The 18758-nt window shown below is 42.4% G+C and overlaps 1 protein-coding gene across 1 annotated transcript in view; it reads left to right on the top strand.

Annotated features, from left to right (window-relative positions):
* The first annotated feature begins 9134 nt into the window (after positions 1-9134).
* Arhgap6 (Rho GTPase activating protein 6) overlaps positions 9135-18758 on the top strand; it is a 511317-nt gene continuing 501693 nt past the window's right edge. The window contains exon 1 of the mRNA XM_021152834.2: positions 9135-10575. Within this exon, the coding sequence (XP_021008493.1) occupies positions 9991-10575 (585 nt within the window). The 5' untranslated portion in view covers positions 9135-9990. The remainder of the gene's footprint in view (positions 10576-18758) is intronic.

Below are 18758 nucleotides of genomic sequence, written 5' to 3'. Positions count from 1 at the left end.
CCAAAATCTGGACACACAGATTCAAAGCGTTAGCACCAATCTCCAACAAGTTCTTTCCATTCTTTGTATGGGTTCTGGAGATCAAACTCAGATTATCAGGCTTTATGGCAAACACCTTAAGGCCTGCTGAATCATTTTGCCACTCCTAAAATGTTTTAAATATATTTTCATTCACAAAACTGGAAGAAAGAAAAATAGCAAAGAAAAACATGCCTTTGACAAGTAGTCTGTGATCAAAAATGTTTCCCAATCAATATTTGCATTAGGTTGTTTGTCAATTTATTTTCCTCAGTCTTCTTAAGCTCAGGCTTTAAAACCACAAACAAAAATTGCTATCAGTATACACTTACAATTTGAAGTTTGAATGTCACAACAAGCAAAATGTGGTTCATTTATGAGTGGTCTGGGTTTTAGCCAAGCACATCCACATTGAAACTTGATATAAGTCTCATAAACAAACTTGTTTGTCACCTTCCCTGCTATCTATGGTAGCATGAAATTGGAATGGTTGATATTCAGAAAATTGTGTTTATGAATGCAGATGTACACTCATATACTTGACACAGACGGAGAATCTGGTCATCAGCTTGATTTGAGACTCTCATGTTTGCTTTCTCCTCTCTGTTCCAGGTGTCCTTTGTGGAAGGCAAGGAGAGGAGTGGGCTTCCAGGATGGTTGCTCATATGATGAAGACTATGTTGTTCTGATGCTTTTGTAGCTGGGGAAGTTCCTGGAAGCCGAGCTGCACTACAGATTAGTAGGAGTCAGGTGACGGGTAGTGCCTAGGATTGTGAGTTTAAAGATAGGCTCTGCTTATTGATGGAAATTTTATTGATTTTCTACATGACACCTAAAACTTTCAATAAAAACAAATATGTGTTTTGATATATATGAAGAAACTTTTTGTTCATGCCAGAACAATACTGTGAATCAAAGTATGCCTATTGTTTTCTAATTTCTAAAAGAAAATGAAGCACAAGTAAACATAGAACGGATTGCTAATGTTTACACAGAAAATGGCTTCCTGTTTTGCATTGCTGATAGTCAGGTGTTGAGACCGGCCAGTGGCTTACATGTCCGGGTTCGAGCCTGGAAGGCATCTTGGAATCTGGAAGTAAAGAGGGAAACTAGGCGGCGCGAGAAAGGATGGAGCTAAGACAATATCCTGATCAAAGCTCAATTTTACTATTCGGAACACCCGGTTATAAAGAAGAGGGGAGGGACCCATTCCCACCAAATCATCTTCGGAGTCCAGTTGCAGGTGACCACGTGCAGGTAGTAGCAGTGGGAATGGCAGAATCATAGGGTGGCAGACTCTACCCCCGATGATCTCCTGGTGATAACAGTCAAACTGATCAGCCAGCTTTCAGGCTGGGGGGGCGCGGCGGGGAGAGGTTACAGTCAGGAATTGTTTTTTCTCTTTCTTAAAATTAAAAAAATAATAATAACTAATTTTATGTATATATGTGATTTGATTGTATGTATGTCTGTGTACTACTGGATGCCTGGTACCCAGGTAGGTCAAAAGAGGGTGTCAAGTCCCCTGAGACTAGAGTTACAGAGGGCTGTGATCCATCATTTGAATGCTCAGAATCAAATTCCAGACCTCTAGGAGAGCCACTAGTACTTTTGTTGAAAAATTTAAGATCACAGATGAGAAAAGAGGGAGGGATGGTGAAACTAGGATGTGTGTGTATGTTTAGGGGTTAAGCTGAATGAGATGGATTAAAATAATCATTTGTATTTTTAAAATGTAATTTCAGAAAAAAATTAATAGGCAGGTATCCTACTCTGAATGTATTTGTTTCTACCTGATTCTAGAAGCTACACAGGCTTCCACCTGGTTTGAAACTGGATTGTCACACCTAGGTCTTTCTTTTCCTTTGTTTCCTCAGCTTTATCTTTCTCCTCTTTTGCTCCTTCCATGCCTTTCCTCTATTCCTGCTCCTCTCCTAGTGCATTGTACAAGCTAATTGCATAATTTACCACTGAGCTATGGACTTTAGCCCTCCCTTTCGTGTGTCTCTTTATTGTCACAGATCTCCATGTCAACTAGATGACTATAAGAACCACAACTGGGTGCCTGGAGGATTTATTATTCCAACGTTGGGGCAATATGAAATTGATCCGAATACTGAGCCCAAATGCTTTTGTGTTGATATATAAATGTAATACATAACAAAATATCTCCTGTATTAAACGACTATAGAATTATCATCACAAACACTGATCATTTATAATTTCAATTCCTCAATAATTATGTTCTTTCAAAGGTATTCTTAAATAAGAAACTAAAGAGTAGTCTGAAGGGATGATTTGGTGGGTGATGTGCTTGCTTCACAAGCATGTTAGCCTGAGTTTGAATGCCTAGTACCCAGGAGGAAAAAAAAAAAAAACAGGCATGGTGATGCACATCTGAGATGCCAACACACAGCCAGATGGATCATGGAGTTGGCTGAGTAGCCTGATCATTGGTGGGTTTGAAATTCAGTGAGAGGCCCTAGCTCCTGTAATAAGATGGAGTGTGATAGAGGAAAGTATCTGACATTGACCTTTACCTTCCATGCATATCTGCACACATAGGAGCACACACACAGAAAAAGGTACATGTATATAGGATGAGCACATTCACAAACAAGCACAGTAGTCTAAATAAGCATTCTTAGTTTTGGCACAAATATTCCTAGCTTCCAATAAAACAGGTTAGGCATAGGGCCGTCTGGCTTCTGAGGACAACTGGCATTCTCACGTTCTGTCAAAATTATCCATACACTTCTCATATATTTCACAACACACAGATTAAAATCATGTTCCTTCTTTCTGTTTCAGGAGCTTAGATGCAGAACCCTTGATTTCTATGGATGAATGAGATACCATGAACTTTTTACTCACTGAGAACATGTAAATGATATCAGAGGGATCATAATCAGTTTGGGAGACATGGGCAAGATGAAACAAAATCAGCAATGCTGACTAAGAGTTGGAAGCCAATCAGATACACATTTGAAATATTATATGATGCTCAATCTAAAAGTTTAGTTTGATTTGGGTCTCTTTAATAAATGGGATTATATAACAAACAAGGGCAAAATAGGATGCTCTAACTGGGAATATCAGACTAGGGAACTAAAAGAAATAAGTGACTGGAAGGAACCCAAAGAAGATCATCAATGGTGATGGTTTTCAAATAAAATATTAACTTTTTAGTGTAGCCAAACCACACAATCAGACCCAAGGGGCCTGATACAAATCTACAAATAGCTCAAGGGGCTAAACAGCAAGGGTAAAGAGGAATTTTGACTGGAGGAATGAAACGTTTCAAGGGATAAAGTTAGAATAAAGAAAAGGAAATTTAGGTTAAATGTGAGAAGATGTCCTTAGATAATAAAATGTGTTTATACAACAATTTTTAAGGGAATAAAAAATACTGATAATTTTTCTGAGATCCTTGATAAGAGCATACCTTGATGTCAGACCAAGGATTCTAGAACTTTCACTATAATAGTCTTGTGCCATGACCAGATGAAATAGCAATTCTTTAAACCTCAAATTTCTTTCATAATTGTAATAAGAATGAATAATGAACAGACTGTTCTCCTTTTAAATAAAATGTATATTAAGATTTTAGTTAAGGCTATGTGAAAAGAAAAGAAACAAACAAGCATGGTGCCACTTTCAATACCAATTACTGGTATGGAACAACGTCTTAGATCTGCTTTTGAAAGTAAATATACATTGAAAACCATTTTTTTCTACTGTCTTTTTTTTTCCTTAATAGTTAGCTGATGAATTAGTTCTAAGGGGGAGTCTGGTGGTTAGAGAGATGCTTGAGTAGTTTGAAAGCTGCTCTTCCACAGGACCAGGATTTGGTTCCCAGCACCCACAGGGCAGTTCACACTCTAACTTCAGTTCTAGGTCATTTGTCTCCCTCTTCTGTCCCATTTAGTCACTGCTTATATGAAGTGCACAGACATAGATGTAGGCAAAACATTCAAAAAAAGAAGAGAAAAAATTTTAAAAAGAGTCTGAGGATTCATTTAATATATCCACTTCTTTATGAAATTGGTCAATGGTCAGCATTATGTTCTTCATCAAATATAGAATAAATGGGCATTTAACCAGAGTGGGCAATAGGACTTGAGACTGTATGAGCAAACAGAGTAAGAAGAGTAAAATAGTATGCTCTGAGTAGGAATGATGATACCATACTTTATGAGGACTGCAACAGAAACTTAATACTCAGGTAGAAAAGAATATATTTAAAAATACTCTTTTAATAAATGTATTATTACTAGTTATTGTTGTTAAGACAGGGTCTCACTGTGTCTCCCTAGCAGGTCTGGAACCCAAAAAGATCCATCTGCCTCTGCCTCCTGAGTGCTGGAAGTAAAGATATAGAATACCATAGCAATCACACTTACCATACTGAACTAACAAAAACACCACACACTAGATTAAGGTTCCGGCGAACTCTGTACACTCAGAATGACCATTCTAAAGGTAGGAATCTTCCCTTAGGGTTATTTATTTATTTATTTATTTACATCCATTACAACTGCTGCCTCCTCCCTGCCAACCCTCGAAGAGTTCCTTCCCTATTCCCTCTCACTTTCACCTCTGAGAGGGCAGATCCGCACCCCCCTGCACCCACCCACCCCTGTATTCCCCCACCATGGTGTATCAAATCTCTACAGGATTAGTCGCATCCTCTCCCACTGAGGTCAGACATGGCAGCCCTCTGTCTGCTACCTATGTGCTGGGACCTTGAACCAGCTGGTGTGTGTGCTCTTCAGTTGGAGCTTAGTCTTTGAGAGCCCCCAGGAATCCAGGTTAGTTGGCACTGTTGGTTCAATCCTTCCCCTAATTTTTCCATAGGGATCCCCGACCTCTGACAAATGTTTGACCGTGTATATCTACATCTCTCAGAGGGCTGCTATGCTAAGTTCCTGTCTCTGCCTGCTGTCCTGTGCACACCAGCTTGTTAGTTGGGGCCCTTGAAGGTTTCCATGGGTAGGTGGACAGGAGGATCTTGGAGTCCAGCATGGCTGCTCCAGACTAAGGAGCCAGGCCAGAGCTAGACAATCAGATTTTCTACTTTTATTATTAATTATATTTTTCTTATTGAGTTATGTGCCAATGAAAATGTGTGCATATGGGCTGGTGAGATGGCTCAGTGGGTAAGAGCACCCGACTGCTCTTCCGAAGGTCTGGAGTTCAAATCCCAGCAACCACATGGTGGCTCACAACCATCCGTAGCAAGATCTGACTCCCTCTTCTGGTGTGTCTGAAGACAGCTACAGTGAACTTACATATAATCAATAAATAAATCTTTAAAAAAAAAAACAAAATGTGTGCATATAAAAATGGCCTAATATACTGTTAAGTAAAATGAAATAATAATATTTATAAGAAAATGAATTGGCTTAGAATGTATAATCTTAATTTAGGTGACCTAAGCTCAGAAGAAAAAAAATGCATGTTCCCCTTCATGCAGATCCTAGCCTAGAAACTATACATGTTTCTATGTTAAGAACTAAGTGCATATAGTAATAACATGTAGGAAAGAGACCGCAGACGGTAACAGATGACAGAGATGGTTCAAATACTGGCAAAAAGTCAGAGTCATAGAAGAGGGTATAATGCTAATGGCTTGTCTAATGTCTTGCCAACTCTGTTATAGTCTCCCCCTCCTCCTGCTCTTGCTCCTCCTCCTCCTCCTCCTCCTTCTTAGGGGTAAGTACCACCACAAAATATTTTTAATATCAAAAAATCTAAATGGTTATCTTACAAAAATATTTCGTTATAGAACCATTGCATTTGTTCCTGTGTTTTGAAAGCACAAATAAACACACTAGCTAACTTTCCCCAAGGAGCTCCACATTAGTGAATATAGCTACTCACCAAACAAAAACATTTTGGCCAAAGATGGATCCTATGTATAACATTCTATAAGATGTTAATGGAGCTGAAAACATTGATTACTACATTGATGCTACTGTGAAATTCATCATTTAATTGTGTATGGTCATATGTGATATATTTCAGCACTTGGGAGGCAAAGAGCAGAGGACTGAAGATTAGAGACTAGCCTGGGCTACACACGACCTTGCCCTCCAATAAAAACAAAACCAACAATCCCCAGTAGAACATACCAAATTATGTTCACTACCTTTATATACCATACTTTCCAATGATAAGGAATTGTGCATTTACTACATTATTCTTTAATTAAATAAAAATAAAATGTTTACTATAAATCAAAATGTCATGTTATATATCAAGATGTCGTTACATTGGCAGCAGCCTCAGACATTACAAATTTATCACATTTCTAGGTTGCTCCAAGATGCCATTTCAATTAACCAATTTATACCATTCATGTTTGCATACACTCTATGGTGTCCACACAATTACAAACCACTAATAATATACTTCTTAACCCATGTCCACTGGTAAGCCACCCGTGAATATATTTAAAAGAACTTACTGTTCCCAAGTGTGAAGCAACTTCCAGGTTAACAGTAGGTCAGGACCTGTTGTCTGCTCTAAGCCCTAGGAGTGGTGATAGAAAAAGAGTCGTTCTACTTGTTGGCTCTCCATCCATGATGAGAAATGCCATTGCACCTATATGACACTTCTATTCAGCCAGCAGTCCTGGTGGGGTACATTTTCAACCTCACAGTCATCACAGGAGCTTAGACAATTAGATCATATATATATGAATTAGACATTACATTCACAGCTGCCTGGAGTCACAAGGGGTCCCATAAAGTGTGACTCTGTTAACCATCTACTCTGAATGCCAAGACTCAATGAGGCATAACCATGCAATGAGGCATAACTATGCAGTGGTATCTTAATGCTGGGGACTATTTCAGGTAGGTGTTTTCAGCCTAAGTGAAATGTTATGAGACATTGTTACCAAAGAAAGGGCATGCAAGACCCACCCACATTTACTTGTACTGAAATTCTTTAAGGAGGCTGAAGATAGTTAATCTTACCAACTCCCAAAGGTGATTCGGTATACTGTTGTTAGTAGGCCATCAAGTGATTTTAAGTGCTGTGGCCTCTTTCAGAATAGCTCATTGACGACTGCAGAAAATGCTTGAGATATGCCAAGGAACCAGAAGAGGCAACAGCCTAGAGATAGGAACTTATAATCTCACATCTATTTTCAGGCAGCAGAGCCAGTCATGATGGCCTACACCTTAAATTCCAAGATGGGGGAGACAGAGGAAGGAAGAGCCCTAAGGAATTCAGCAAATTTCAGGGCAGCTGGGGCCTGACCAAATTTAAAATAACAATAGGCACTGTCTTAGTTAGGATTATTATTGCTGTGATGAAACACCATGACCCAAAGCAAGATAGGTCCATTATCAAAGGAAGTCTGGGCAGGAACTCAAGTAGGGCAGCAAACAGGAGGTAGAGGTAGGAGCTGATTCAGAAGCCATGAAAGGGTGCTGTTTACTAGCTTGCTCCACAAGGCTTGCTCAGCCTGCTTGCTTATAGCACCCAGAACTACCAGCCTAGGGATGTCCCTGACCACAATCAGCGGGCAGAAGGAGGGAGGGTGGAGCAGGGGGTGGGGGTGGGGCGTGGTGCTCCAGAATCAATCACTAAATAAAAAAATGCCTCACAGTCTTGCCTACAGCCCAATCTTATGGGGGCATTTTCTCATTTGCTCTCAATTGAGGATCTTTCCTCTCTGATGACTCTAGCTTATATCAAATTAACATAAAACTAGCCAGGACAGTCACCCCTTACTGCCCCCCCCACCACAAAACACCCAACGAAACAAACAAACCCTTAAACAAACCATCTTTACCCAGAAGGTTATTCCCATTCAAGCTAACACAGGAGTGCTGCCTCCTGCATTGGCAAAGAGAAATACAGGCTACAGGAGGAACCAGGGGAGGATGTCCCATGCTTTTGTGTAGGTGATAGATTTTCCTGCTAATTAGATTCCATGACCTGCCTGCCTTCTCCTAATTAATAAATACAAACTATTGAGTAGTGGATCGTAAAGCATCTAGGAAGTTCAAGGTGGCATTGTCAAAAGGCACAGTAAAGTAATCCACCTCTGTATCCAGCATCACAGGTATAAGCTCTTCTATAAATAAAACTTGAACAGTTGCTGGTATTTACACAAGGCTTGTGTCAAACACTCATATTAATAACTTCGTTATACGCTTTTAAAAGAAACGACTTTTCATTTTTTATTTGTAGTCAGTTATCATCACCCCCAGGTATTTTGTTTTGTTTTGAACAAACAGAACCACAAGAAGTAGCAGTCACTTGTTTCCAACATTCGGACCAATCCCTGCAGTCCCTGCAGAGATGATTTTAAGATGCCTAGAAAAATTTAAGTGTGACATCAGAAAGCCCCAGGAGAGGCAGGCAAGGCTTTATAGATTTATAGATTCCATGAGTGGGCAAGTGAGAGAAACTGCTTCAGGTCCGTTTCCAAGCCTGGACTGCTATGACTTCTGTGTTTATCAGTTACCCAAGATTTGGCAGCTGAGCCCTGTGCTCAGGAGCTTTCTGGAGCGACCCGGAGGCCAGTTAACTTTAGTTGGTGTCAGTCTCCACCCGGACTAAGTTCTGTTCACCTCTCCTAAATAGAACATATCTACACACGTGCTCAGGACCCTGACACGAGAGGACTCTCCACCAAAAAATAAAAAATAAAAAGGCGGGGTTGTGGGTAGGAGAAGAGAAGGCAGGGGATTTAAGTGCAGAAAAACCGTCCAGGGCTGCGGGTCGGACACCAGTGGGTGGGGTGCAATCTGACACTCCCCTTTCTTTTGCAGAAACGTGTGTGGAGACCGCGAGCCCCTGGCTTGGGGGGAGGGGAGTTAGGGCAGGGGGGAGTAGGTCCGCACTTCCGTCCTCAAGACTTTCTCCCTAGAGACCGGGTATCAGAGACCAGCTGCTGGCTCTCTGAGCTACTTCCCAGGTTTGGCGCCTGGAAAAGTTCACGTTCTGCATTCTCCTGCTTCTGGCTCCGCCCCGGCTCCAGACCCTGCGTTCTTCTGGCCTTACCCGGGACGGGCCACCCCTTTCCCCGCTGCCTCTGGCGCGAGGGTGCTGGGACATCTCTGAGCCAGCTCTGGGCCCAACCAAGGTTGGCAGCAAATATCAAGTGTCGCTCTTCTAGAGGAACAAGGATACTCGCTTCAGAGGCTGTCTTCTGAGCGCAGACCTTTCTGAGTAGTGCTGAGCGCAGCGGGGGAGTTGTCGCTCAGTGCTTGGAAGGCCCTGGACGCAGCACATATGGTGTCCCACTGAGTCAACATCGGGACTGCGCGGGAACGTGAACTTGGAGACACTTTTGAGCCTCGTCAATCAGAAAGGGGGACTTAGCAACCCAGCTGATCCCCCAAAGCACAGCCGTGGTCCCCAAGTTACCAAGAAGGTGCACTGGGGGCGCAGCCGGACAGCTGAGCTGGGGTGCTCCAGAGGACTTTTCACTCGCTGGGAGCACCAAGGATCCGCTCAGGGCGGACTCTCAGGCAGCCTCCTCCCTAGCCCTCGCGATTGTCCTCAGGCCACGAGGAGGAGCTTGCTGGAGATTTCGAGGCTGTCCAGAGCCAGAGAGCCGGAGCGCAGCGTCTCCCGCCTTCAGCTGGGAAGGGGGAGTGGCGCTGGCGAGTTGGAGCTGAGATCTCAGCTAGTCACTGACCTCCTTCCTCCTCTTCCTTAGCCTCTTTGAGACTTGGACTCCTGAGGAAGATTCTAGAGACGGTAAAGGGACCTGGACCTCTTGTTTCCCAAAAGGCTGGGGATGGAGCTCCTGTTTCTGCCTCAGCAGGGACGCTTGGAGTGCGCTGGTGGCGCGTGAACGGGGCACTGCTTTCTACCGTCCTCGGCGAGCCCCGCCTGGCAGTTTTTTCCTACTCTACTTGGGACTAGAGTGTTTTCTCAGGTCACAGTCTCCCGCTATCTAGGAGGGAAGACAAGAAGGTGGCCTTCAGACCTAGCCCCGCCGAGATGTCCGCGCAGAGCCTGCTGCACAGTGTCTTCTCCTGCTCCTCGCCCGCGTCGGGCGGCACGGCCTCGGCCAAGGGATTCTCCAAAAGGAAGCTGCGCCAGACGCGCAGCCTGGACCCAGCCCTGATCGGTGGCTGCGGGAGCGAGATGGGCGCCGAGGGCGGCCTGCGGGGCTCCACAGTAAGCCGCCTCCATTCTCCACAGCTCTTAGCAGAGGGTCTCGGTTCCCGCTTAGCTTCTTCTCCCCGGAGTCAGCACCTTCGGGCTACCCGGTTCCAGACTCCAAGACCTCTGTGCTCATCTTTTTCCACACCAAGTACCCCGCAAGAAAAGTCACCTTCTGGCAGCTTCCACTTTGACTACGAGGTCCCACTGAATCGCAGTGGTCTCAAGAAGAGCATGGCCTGGGACTTGCCTTCTGTCCTGGCTGGGTCTGCCAGTAGCCGCAGTCCCACAAGCATCCTCAGTTCCTCCGGGGGAGGCCCCAATGGCATCTTCTCTTCTCCTAGGAGATGGCTCCAGCAGAGGAAGTTCCAGCCTCCACATAACAGTCGCAGTCACCCTTACATCGTGTGGAGGTCCGAGGTAGGGACCAGCGCCATGTGTCTCACAGTCCCAAAGCTGCCCCAGGCAGTTCCAGGTCTTTAAGTCCGTCCCACGTACAGAGTGAGGCGCCAGCCTTAGATGCTTGACTCTGGTTGTTTAGATGGTGCCAGAATGTGACCATTCTAAGGGGCCACCGTATGAGTGTGTCTGAAGGAGTACTAGGGTTCACTTTGGAATGGCCCCAGGACTTGAGGGAAGAGATGGTGTTCTGATTTCTTTTTGATGCTTCAATCAAAGGGTCATCTAATCTCTTCACTAAACCTGATTTGATGAAATATTACATGATATACATCTACCACTAGATTGAGAGTTCAGAAACAATTCTGAAGGATGTTGACTGTGTGTGTGTGTTTGTGTGTATGTATTCGGGTGGCAGGATAGAATAACTATTATAATTCTCTAGTTTTGATTTCTTTTCCCTAAAGGTGTAATTTCAGAAATCTATGGTACTGACTACTTTTGGTGCTTAAGGGTCTGCAATATCATGGAAATCCGCCCGAATTCCACTAAGGACAATTCGTAGTTACTAGACTAGGCATGGAGCAGGAATCAATAATAAAGAGGAAACTCAGAGGGAGCTATCTGATTTCCTTTAAATGTTTGCTCTCTGCTTCTGAATGGGGAAGAGAGCCATTGGGACACTGTGGTTGATGGGGACTTGGAAAGCAGCACACTTTGAAAGAATAAATAGTAGTTGGTTAAAAAATGGCCAACTCCTTCCCAGTTTACTCCACAGGTTCTATAGGATTGCCTGGGATTTGTTTCCATAAAGGAAGGGAGATCTCATCAATTGTAATTAAATATCTTAAAGCACAGTTAGCATTACAGAAATGAAATGAAATACTATGTAATTGCTGGAGATTTAGGTTAAATAAAGGAAACGCAACCAAGCCAAACAGTTTGAAAATAGCCTCTCAGCTCTGTTAGCATAACTGCTAGATTTCAGTTTTAGTATATTACCCTACAAAATTAGCATTATTGATCATAATAATATTACATATTGTTAATGTTAGTGACTGATTTAAAGTAACTGTTGCCGTTGCATGATCTATAGATTGTAAAAAATGAACAAAAACATTGCTGACTGGATCATGGAGATAGTCGGTGGAAAGAAAAGTTGAGGCACATTATACCCAAAACAACTGGCTTGGCATTTGGGAAGAAGAGAGGCTAAATTCCTTTTCAGGTGCAGAAGCACACATTAGCAGATTAATCTATAGAAGGAACAGAAAGGAGATTAGAGAATTTGAACTTCAGTGATACTAGATGGCTTCTGTCCATTTCAGAGTGTGTGGGCAGTCTGCACAGAACTCATCTACCATAACTTTCACCCCGTTGTAATGGTTAAAACAGTACATTACCATATAGCAAAGAACAAACTTTTCTAATAAGAGGTTTAAATATGTAAGAGGGTAGGTAAGGGTGGGGATCCCTTTATGTTTGAGGCATGTATGGGGTGATTGGGTAGAATCCTGGCATGTAAGTCCAATGCTGGTTTGGCTCAGGAGGGGTCAAGCCTAATGTAAGCCCTAAATCTGGAATTTAACTGTCTGGATTACCTTTCAACGGTTGAATGTCCTGGAACCCTTTCAAACCCCAGGAAAATTCATCCCATTGGGTGCCGCTGCCTGTCTTTCTTGCTTGTAAGCAAGCTGTGTCCTTTATCCTAAGAGAGAAACTTTACTAATAATGGCAAAAATCCAGCAAGTGAGCACCCTGCATGATTACCCAGAGGCTTCAGAAGTGAGCTTTGGTTCACACATATTTGGTTCTTGCACTATTCCTGGTTGTTCTCCCTCAGGGTTTCTCAGCCTTAGCACTATTGTTATCTGAGGTTCAGAGGTTCTCTGCTATGAATGCTGCAGTGTTGTATAGTATCCCTATCCTCTGCCCACTCTGTGCCCTGGAGCACCTGTCTTAGTTTGGGGACACTATTGCTGTGATGAAACACCATGACCAAAAAGCAAGTTGAGGAGAAGAGGGTTTATTTTAGCATATACTTCTGCATTGTAGTCTATCACTGAGAAGTCAGGACAAGAACGCAAACAGTGCAGTAACCTTGAGACAGGAGCTGACGCAGAAGCTATGGAAGGCTGATGCTTATTACCTTGCTCCACATGGTGTGTGTGGCTAAAGTGATTTTCTTTTATAGAACCCTGTACCAGCAGCCCAAGGATGGCACGACTTACAAAGGGCTGGTTTCTCCCTCATCAATCACTAATTAAGAAAATGCTATGGAGGCATTTTCTAAATTGATGTTCTCTCCTTTGAGATAACTCTGGCTTGTGTCAACTTGACATAAAACTAGCCATCCCAGCACCTCTTTATTCCAAACTGACAACAAAAACTGTTGATCATGCCAAATACTTATAGGGGCAGACGCACCGTAGCTGATAACCATTGCATTTGTGATGTTGAGTGTTGCACAGGAGGCTGGGTGGGTATCTATTAACTACCTACAGAAGGGTTGTGAACTAATCTAATGTATCACTGGGGCCTTCCTCTGCCTCTTAATCCACAAAGATCTCCCTGGAGCCCTGTTTGCAGACTCCACATCCTCTTATGGTTTCTTCATATATATGTATCTATTCCTCTAAGGCCACATGAATATCTGAGAATTTATTTTCAGGTTTAGTAAGTGATGGATCACATCCATTTGCAAAAGATTTTGTGATTTTAAACCAAATTGGGCACACAACAGTTTCCACTCTCAAGATTCTCATAAACGCCCACAATTCTATTACGTGTGGTCACTCAATGTTTACTACTAATGGCTGTGTTTTGTTTGTTTGTTTGTTTGTTTGGTGTAAACTTTGCTCCTGCCTCTGATAGGAGACTACCACCTGTTCCTTCAAACTTGGAATCCCCTTGATTCTTGTGAACCGGACTTGAAATTGTGCCCATATGCTACTGGGCATTTGCCAGCTTGTGTAACTCGGAATCCCAATAATTTCTGTAGCTGTGTCTTCTATTCTTTTCTTCACTCCTGTTGAAAACGTTTATTTCTCTACATACCATGAGTGCAGACAACTCCCAATATGGGGTCAGTTCTTAATGAGGGCATGGCATAAAAAGATTAGCATTATGATGGACCAGAATTGATTCACTGTCTTTTGAACAGGGTCTTGGAGGTTTTCACTGTTCTGAGTACACTTGAATTTGACCTTTAAGTATGACTTAAAGATAACATGCAAGGAGATATAAAGTCATTTCTTGCATGTATTTGTGTGTCTATGTGAAGGGTATGTGTGTGGAGTTCACAAAACAACCTTATGTGTCAGTTTTTGCCTCCCACCTTGTTTGAAACAGGGTCTTTTTGTTGTTTGTAGTCCATAGGCCAGTCTGGATGACCTAAGAGCTTTGAATTCTCCTCTCTCTACCTCCTATTTTAAAGCATGAGACTACTGATGCACATACTGTGACCAGACTTATCTTATGTATGTTTTGGGGATTCAGACTGAGGTTCTCATACTCAAATGGTAAGCCATCTCATCAGCACCAACCCCCCCACCCCCCTCGCGCCATGGTGGGGGTGGATTTTCCTGCAGAATAAAACAGTGAGAATGCATTGGGATGGAACACCAGAGTTACAGAAAGAAGAATGACAGGGAGTTAAACACAATAATATGTTTGAGATGGGGTGGTTAGGATACCTCCAACCTAGTACATGTACCAACCACAAGACTTTTGATATGCTAATGTGTTGAAAACAGCAATCAGGCACATTGTGGAGGAATATCTATAAACATAGATAGAAATGACGTGAGAGTCAAAGCATGGTCTCTGTCCTCTCCCAGGAGCCTGTTGGTGAAATGCACAGTAAGGTGGGGTAGTAATATCTGATTTTCTCTTGGGTGATCTTGTTCAGGAGACAGGGTAGTGTTTATTATTAAGAGCCCTACAATGTGAGTCTGAGGAATTTGGACCCCATTATTTAGAACCAAGTGATAGATTATTTCTTCATCACCGGTGAAATGAGCCAATTCAAGCCAGATGACATTACATTAAAGGCAGGTTTATTGGGAAGCTGCTCTCAGACTGGTGAGTTCGCTGGCCCCAAGGACTGAGGCCAGGGAAGTCACCATGGGGAAAGCATAGGGGAGGGAGAGAGAAAGAGAGAGGGGAAGAGAGAGAGAGAGAGAGAGAGAGAGAGAGAGAGAGAGAGAGAGAGAGAGAGAGAGAGAGAGAGAGAGAGAGAGAGAGAGAGAAGCAAAATATCTTGATTATATAGGGAAGAGCCTCTGGGGGAAGGGCAGCACAGCCCCTGGTCTGGAAAGTTCAGAGGTGGGGGCAGGGAATGCCAGGTAAGAACTGAGGGATACTGGAAGAACCTGTAGGCCAGGTTTGCCTTGATATGTAATATATACATCTCAGTTCCTTGTCCTGGGGTCCAAAACTAAAAGCCAGGGACTCTTTAATCCTGGCAGTGGATTTGTCTTTAAGAGACTTTTGGAAAATCATGAAAATGTTTGGGATGTTATATCTAGGTAGTGCTGCTCTATCAGTTTTCTGATCACAAATTTAGTGGCTTAAAGTAATATAAATTCTCTTTCTGGAGATCAGTTCCTGTGAATCTTACTACACTTAAGATGCCTGAGGATCTGTGTTCTTTCTAAAGCCTGCTAAGATCTGCAGTCTTTCCTTTTCCAACAGCACTTTCCCCTTTATCTTCAAAGCTAGCCATGTTATTATCTTTTTGATCCTTCTTCTCTAGTCATTTCTCCATCTGACTTTCTTCAAAACACTTATGCTTACATTAGGATCATCTAGGTAATCCAGTGTAATCTCACTATTTTAAGGACATCTGATCAGCAAACTTTAATTGCTTTTGAAACTCGAATTCCCCTTTTCTATGATGTACTAAGAGGTTCCAGGAATTTAGGCATGGGCATCTTTGACAGGACATTATGATGTCTACTCCAGGGTGGTTTCTGCTAGGGACAACTATTTGGGAAGCCAGGGAAGTGGCTAAACACCCTGCAGTGTTCAGGGAAGTCATATGAATACGAATCATCACACAAAGATAGCTGAAGAACTCTGCTGCCAAGAATGGGAGAACTTGGGAGTTTTGAAGCCTGAGGGTATAACACAAATAAATAAGTATTTTAGAGACATGACTCTGATATCTAGAGAAGCATGTATAGAATCACAGGAACACAGGTACACATGGGTCTATCATGCTAAGCATCCTGTAAACAAATGAAAGTTGATATAGGCCCATTACTGTAAAAACTTCTGTATTTCTTACCCTCCATTTTAGCCAGTTGTTTTCTTGCAGCTGTTGAAATGCCTGAAAACAGAACTCCCACTCGTCTTTATATTCCTAAAACTTGCCTATGTTCCAGAGTTTTAGATCACCCAAGGGTGCTCATCACTGCAAGCATGTAGACATATATTTTCTGATTTCCCAAGAGAAATCTTCTCAGGATGGCCACTGAACAGCTCAGGTTCTAAAAACCTGGAGCACAATGATAAATTCTCTTTCCTCTGAACACAGTGTTAGCTCTGTCAGTTATTTTGGTTGCCATTAACACTTTCCTGCTTGCTTATAGTTATGTGGCCAGGAGGTTTTTAGTACCTACCCAATTTTCTCTTCCTCTCTCCTCCCTCCTTTACTCTTTGCACTCTCCCCTCTTCTCCCCTCTTCTCCCCTCCTTTCTCCTCCTTTTCTCTCTGCTTTGCCCCTTCCCCCCTCCCCTCTCCTCTTGAGATGTTTACTTCTCCCATTGTAGAAAGGATCTGAGGGATGTGTGTGAGGATATCTAAAGAGAATCCTTACATCTTTCTCAGGCTTTTTCTTCTTATTGTCACTGCCTCTTTTCTGTCTTCCTCCTCTCCCTCCATTACCATTGTGTTCTCCTGCTTGCTCATCTTGCCGTCAGTTGAATCTGTTCTTATATTGGTTTCATATTCCAATAATGCCATTATAATCATGTTTGCCTCTTATGAGGCACATATGACAGCTCAGTGTGTATGAAATGGAGCTTTCGAGACAGTCTCTCACTGTGTAGCCTGGCTGGCTTGGAACTCACAGAGCTCTATTGCCTCTGCCTCCATAGTGCTGGAATTAAAAACAAAACAAAACAAAACACCAAAACAAAAACAAAAACAAAAACAAAAAAGTGTGTCATTACTCCTGGTAATAATAATTGCTCAGCTAGTCATTTCAGTGCCTTTTTTTTACAATTTAATCTTAGTTCTCTTCCTCTCCTTCAGCAACTATGTTCTAGCAAAACCAATCTGGCAACTTAGTTAGGGCCTCATTAAATATTTATTCGGTGTCAGCTTTGTAGTGAACCCTATATGTGGAACACACAGTCTCGCTCTTGCCTCTTAAGCACCTGGACCTGAGTTTGAATCCACAGAACACAAATGGAAATGCTAAATGGAGTGGTGTGTACCTCTAATCCAAACACTGGGAAGGTGGAGACGGACCATGACTGGGTTCCCTGGCTCCAGTCTACTTGGTGAGCTGTAGGCCAGTGAGAATCCCTGTGTTAAAGGTGAATGCCATTCCTGATGCTGACACGGAGGTCCTTCTCTGACTTCCACATGGCTGGCTGTGCATCTGTATACACAAGAATTAGCACACAGGAACATTAAAAGAGGGGATATAGTATGTTTGGGAGACTTAGAGAAATCTGTCTGTAGTAGAATGATGGATAGGTCTGACTGGACTTTGAGCTCTGTGATGTTGATTTCATCATTTAAGTGTCGTGATTTGAATATGCTTGGCCCAGGGAGTGGTGCTATCAGGAGGTATGGCCATGTTAGAGTAGGTGTGTACTTATTGGAGGAAGTATGTCGCTGTAGGGGTGGGCTTTGATATGTTCCTCCTAGCTGCCTGAAAGACAGCAGTCTTTTCCTATTTGCCTTTGGCAAAAGATGTAGAACTTTTGGCTTCTTCTCCAGCACCATGCCTACCTGTATGCTGCCATGCTTCTGGTCATGATGATAATGGACTGAACTTCTGAGCCTGTAAACCAGCCATAATTAAATTCTGTCCCTTATTAGAGCTTCCTTGGTCATAGTGTTTCTTTTTAGCATTGGAAACCCTAATTAAGACAAATTGATAGTTCCTTGAAGATGTTATGTCTATCTTAATCCCCTTTGATTTTTGGTAACTTAGTTCCAGGTCTATCTGAAAAGTATATATCTATGCTGTAGGACTCAACTAGTTAATAGTTACTTTGTTCATGTGAATAAACATAGACTCTGGTGTATTTCCTAATATAATCAGAATTTGTAAAACTAAGAACTTATTTTTCCATGGTGAACTCCTGATTCTTATGGTCCATAGCAAAATATGCTCAAGAACTGAGAAAGTCTGTGTTGACAGTGAATCTCCTAGATCCTGGAGGCATGCTTTTGGGAACATTACATCCTGTTCTAAAGTTTACTGCGTCTGTGCTAAACCATTACTTAAACAGAGTGGGGTTACGATTACAACCAGGTCATAATATGGAAGAAACACCTGTAATGTAGTATGTAAAAATTGAAATTAGTTATTATGTTATCTGGTAAAGAATGATGTTTTCATTAGCCATTAGGGTGATGCAAATCAAGACTATTCTAAGACTATACCACTAGGACAGCTAGAATTGAAATAAGCAATAACAGGAAGTGTTGACAAGATGTGAAAAAATTAGCATGCTTCTGTGCCACTAGTAGAAATGTAGAATGACGCAGTAGTTTTAAAAGTCATTTGACAGTTGTTTAACATGTCAGAGAACATTACCCTATGACTCAGCAATTCTGCTCCTGGTTGTGTACCCAAGAGAAATGAAAACATGTCCCATCCAAACCTTGAGTGTCAGAGCAGTATTATTCATATGAGTAGAATGGTGGAACCATCCCAACCATTTATCAGCTGGTTGACGAATGGAAAACAAAACATGACCTAGCCACACAGAGGGAGATTATTCAGTAACAAAGTACATGAAGTACTGATGCATGCTACATAGGAGTGAGTCTTGAAAACATCATGAGAAATAGAAGGAGTCCACTGCAAAAGCCCACTGGTTTTGGATATCCATCTATATGATTGTATATAGATGAATATCCAAAATAGGCAAATACAGATAGAAAGTAGATTAGTAGTGGTTATAAGTTGTTGGGGGCCGGGGCGAGAGGAGGCAGGCAATGAGGATATATTGTTAATG

This window comes from Mus caroli, unplaced genomic scaffold (assembly GCF_978045245.1).
Source record: "Mus caroli unplaced genomic scaffold, Mus_caroli_1 scaffold_5, whole genome shotgun sequence".
NCBI lineage: Eukaryota > Metazoa > Chordata > Mammalia > Rodentia > Muridae > Mus > Mus caroli.
This window is presented reverse-complemented; position numbering and strand designations above follow the sequence as displayed.